This window comes from Castanea sativa, chromosome 6 (assembly GCF_040712315.1).
Source record: "Castanea sativa cultivar Marrone di Chiusa Pesio chromosome 6, ASM4071231v1".
NCBI classification, from domain to species: Eukaryota; Viridiplantae; Streptophyta; class Magnoliopsida; order Fagales; family Fagaceae; genus Castanea; species Castanea sativa.
This window is the reverse complement of record NC_134018.1, coordinates 22240535-22244034: the sequence shown is the minus strand read 5'-3', so window position 1 is coordinate 22244034 and position 3500 is coordinate 22240535. Positions and strand designations below refer to the sequence as shown.

At 42.5% G+C, this 3500-nt stretch overlaps 1 protein-coding gene across 1 annotated transcript; it reads left to right on the top strand.

Annotated features, from left to right (window-relative positions):
• The first annotated feature begins 2447 nt into the window (after nt 1-2447).
• On the top strand, nt 2448-2810 carry LOC142639654 (uncharacterized). Its single transcript, XM_075813804.1, has one exon. The coding sequence runs from the start codon at nt 2448-2450 to the stop codon at nt 2808-2810; it is 363 nt and encodes a 120-aa protein (XP_075669919.1).
• Nucleotides 2811-3500: the final 690 nt, after the last annotated feature.

The window sequence follows — 3500 nt, the reverse complement described above, 5'->3', positions numbered from 1 at the left end:
CTTCACTCTTCTAATGATGCTAATTGAGCAAGTATTGATGCAGATAAAGGACGAATCCTCTCTGCAATGGCCCATACCAATTTATGCTCAAGTAGAAGTAAGAGTCAAAAGCAAGTACTGTAGATTCCACTAGGACACGGACATCGCACTGACGAATGCAGACATGTGAAGAACCAAGTAGAAACCCTGATTCGTTAAGGAAAATTACAGAAGTTTGTACAAAAAATGGAGCTGTATAGACGACAACAAAGGGAAGAAAAGGACAGGGAACCATAAACGGGAAGCAAGAAGGTCCCCATAGGGAAAATAAGGATGATCTCAGGAGGATTGGTAGCGGGAGGATCCTCCAAGTCACTGAAGAAGGTGTATATAAGGGAAGTGAACAACGTCCATTCCCACTTTCAAAAACGTCTAGATGTATCGAACTAGACATCGTCTATCCGAGAGGGACGCTCACGGTGTTAGACAACCCTATGACGATCCTCTGGTGATAATGCTTAGGATGAAAGACTTTGACATCCATTAGGTACTAGTAGATAATGGAAGCTTAGCAGACATCATTTATCTGCTAGCCTTCCAATAGATGAAGCTGAGCAAAGAAAGGTTTTAACCATTCACTTCCTTATTGGTAAGTTTCACTGGGGACAAGGTCATTCCCAAAGATATTGTTAAGCTAACCATAATTACAGACACTTATCTAGCACAAGTCTCCAAGGAGATTAATTTCCTTGTGGTAGACTACCCGTCAATGTACAACGTCATCCTTGGAGGACCAATACTCAACGAGTTGAAAGTGGTGATGTCTACTTATTATCTAAATGTGAAATTCCCTACAGCCCACGACATAGGGGAAATTAGAGGAGAGCAAGTCCTCGCATGAGAATGCTATCAAGTTGCCTTAACATCAGGGGAAAATCACACATGGATGATAGACGAACTTGAACCAGTTCCTGAATCATCAAAAGTGCCACAAGAGGTTGAGGTTGCCCATGGAGATTTGTCCAAGGTCTTGAAGATAGAGTTATCACTTTCAGCTTCAGAGAAGATGAAGATAACAAACTTCCTAAGAGTTCATGATGTTCGCTTGGAAGCATAAAGATATGCTAGGAATCGATAGGGAAGTCATCCAGCATCATCTTAACGTTAATCCATAGTGCAAACCAGTGTAGTAATGGTGGAAAATATTTGCACTTGGATGTGATAAGGCAGTAGTAGAAGAGGTTGAGAAACTCTTGGAGGCGGGTTTCATAAAGGAAGTGCTCTACCCTGAATGGCTAGCCAACGTGGTGATGGTAAAGAAGAACAACAGCAAGTGGAGGATGTGTGTCGACTTCATAGACTTCAACAAGGTATGCCCGAAGGATAGCTTCCCCTTACCTAGGATCGACCAACTGGTAAATTCAACTGTTGGACACAAGCTCTTAAGTTTCATGGATGCCTTCTCCGGCTACAATCAAATCATTATGGACGAAGAAGATCAAGAAAAGACCGCTTTCATCACTAGTCAAGGGTTATATTGTTACAAGGTGATGCCTTTCGGATTAAAGAATGCAGGGGCCATGTACCAAAGGTTGGAAAATAGCATGTTCTCTTAGTAGATATGAAGAAATGTGGAAGTATATGTAAACGATATGCTGGTGAGGAGCAATGACGAAGTAGATCACCTGGACAACCTAAGGGAGACCTTCGACACACTGCGTAAGTATAAAATGAAGGTGAACCCAAGGAAATGTGTTTTTGTTGTTTCATTAGGGAAATTCTTAGGCTTCATGGTATCACAATGGGGCATAAAGGCTAATTTAGACAGGATAAAAGTGATAATGGAGATAAAATCCACAAAGACGGTGAAGAAGGTGCAGATCTTGACGGGAAAAGTTGCAGCCCTAAACAGATTTGTCTCTTGGGCAACATACAAATGCTTGCCTTTCTTCAAAGTCTTAAAAAAGGCCTTTTAGTGGACTGGCGAATGTGAAGTAGCCTTGATGAAGCTAAAGGAGTACTTGACACAACCACCATTGTTAAGCCATTCGACAACAAGAGAGAAGCAACATCTTTATCTAGTGGTATCTAGCATAGTAGTGAACTTGGCACTGATCAGGGAAGAGGAGGATGTGCAGAGGTCAGTGTACTATACTAGCCAAGTATTCCAAGGAGCTGAAGCAAATTACCTAAGGCTAGAGAAGATCGTCTTTGCCCTAGTAGTCGCTTCTAGAAAACTACGCCACTACTTCCAAGCACATCCCATCATCGTCATGACAAACCGACCAATAAGGAAAACAATGAACAAGATAGATGTAGCAGGGCACCTCGTCCAATGGGCCATAGAGCTTGGCTAGTTCGACATAGAATATTGGCCCCAGGTTGCAATCAAAGCCCAAGTCCTCGCCGATTTCATTGTAGAGTTCATTTATCCTCAAGAGGAAGAAGAGCCCTAAAAGAAGATATGGATGGTCCAAACAGATGGGTCCGCCACCAAGAAAGTTGGAGGAGTAGGTGTAGTCCTCATATCTCTAGAAGGTAAAATCCTGAAGTATGCGGTCAGATTGCAGTTCTTAGCAATGAAAAATGAAGCTGAGTATAAAGCACTTCTAATAGGGTTGAGCTTTGCAAGAGTACTAGAACCCAAGACCCTCATCATCCAAGCCGACTCTCAGCTTGAAGTTGGTCAAGTAAGAGGAGATTATGAAGCAAAGGAAGAAAGAATGCAGAAGTATATAAAGATCATCCAGGAACTCCTATGGTATTTCGATAGTGTCGATTTCCAGCAAATCCCTCAAGCAAAGAATGCTGAAGCAGATTTCTTGGCTTGACTAGCCTCATCAGACGACCATGACCTATCTTCTGAATTATGTATAGAAACAATGGGGCAACCTAGCATGGAAGGAGAGCATGTAATGAAGGTACAGGAGCAAGATGAATGGATGACTCCTATTGTCAGTTACTTGAAAGAAGGACGGCTCCCAGAAGGCAGGAATGATGCGCAAAAGGTACATATCAAAGTTATTCGCTTCGTTATTATTGACGATGTCTTATACAAACGAGGACACTCCTTCCCCTATCTTCGATGTGCTAACAAGGAAGAGGTCGACTATGTACTGTAAGAAATACACGGAGGAGTCTGTGGTAACTACGCAGGAGCAAAGTCTTTGGCTGGAAAAGCACTCAGAGTAGGTTATTACTAGCCAACATTACAGAAGGATGCACATAACCTTGTCAAAGTATGCGACCAATGCCAACGCTTCGCAAATGTCCAAACGCGACTAGGGGATCCAATGATGCCGATAATCACACCTTGGCCTTTCGCCCAATGGGGGATCAACATAATGAGACCACTTCCTATTGGAAGGAAGCAATTCAAGTTCCTCATCATTGCAATTGATTACTTCACAAAGTGGGTGGAAACAGAGCTAGTAGCGATGATCACAGAAGCCAAGATCACTAGCTTCGTATGGAAGAACAAAGTCTGTAGATTCGGGATTCCTAATGTAATCATATTGGAC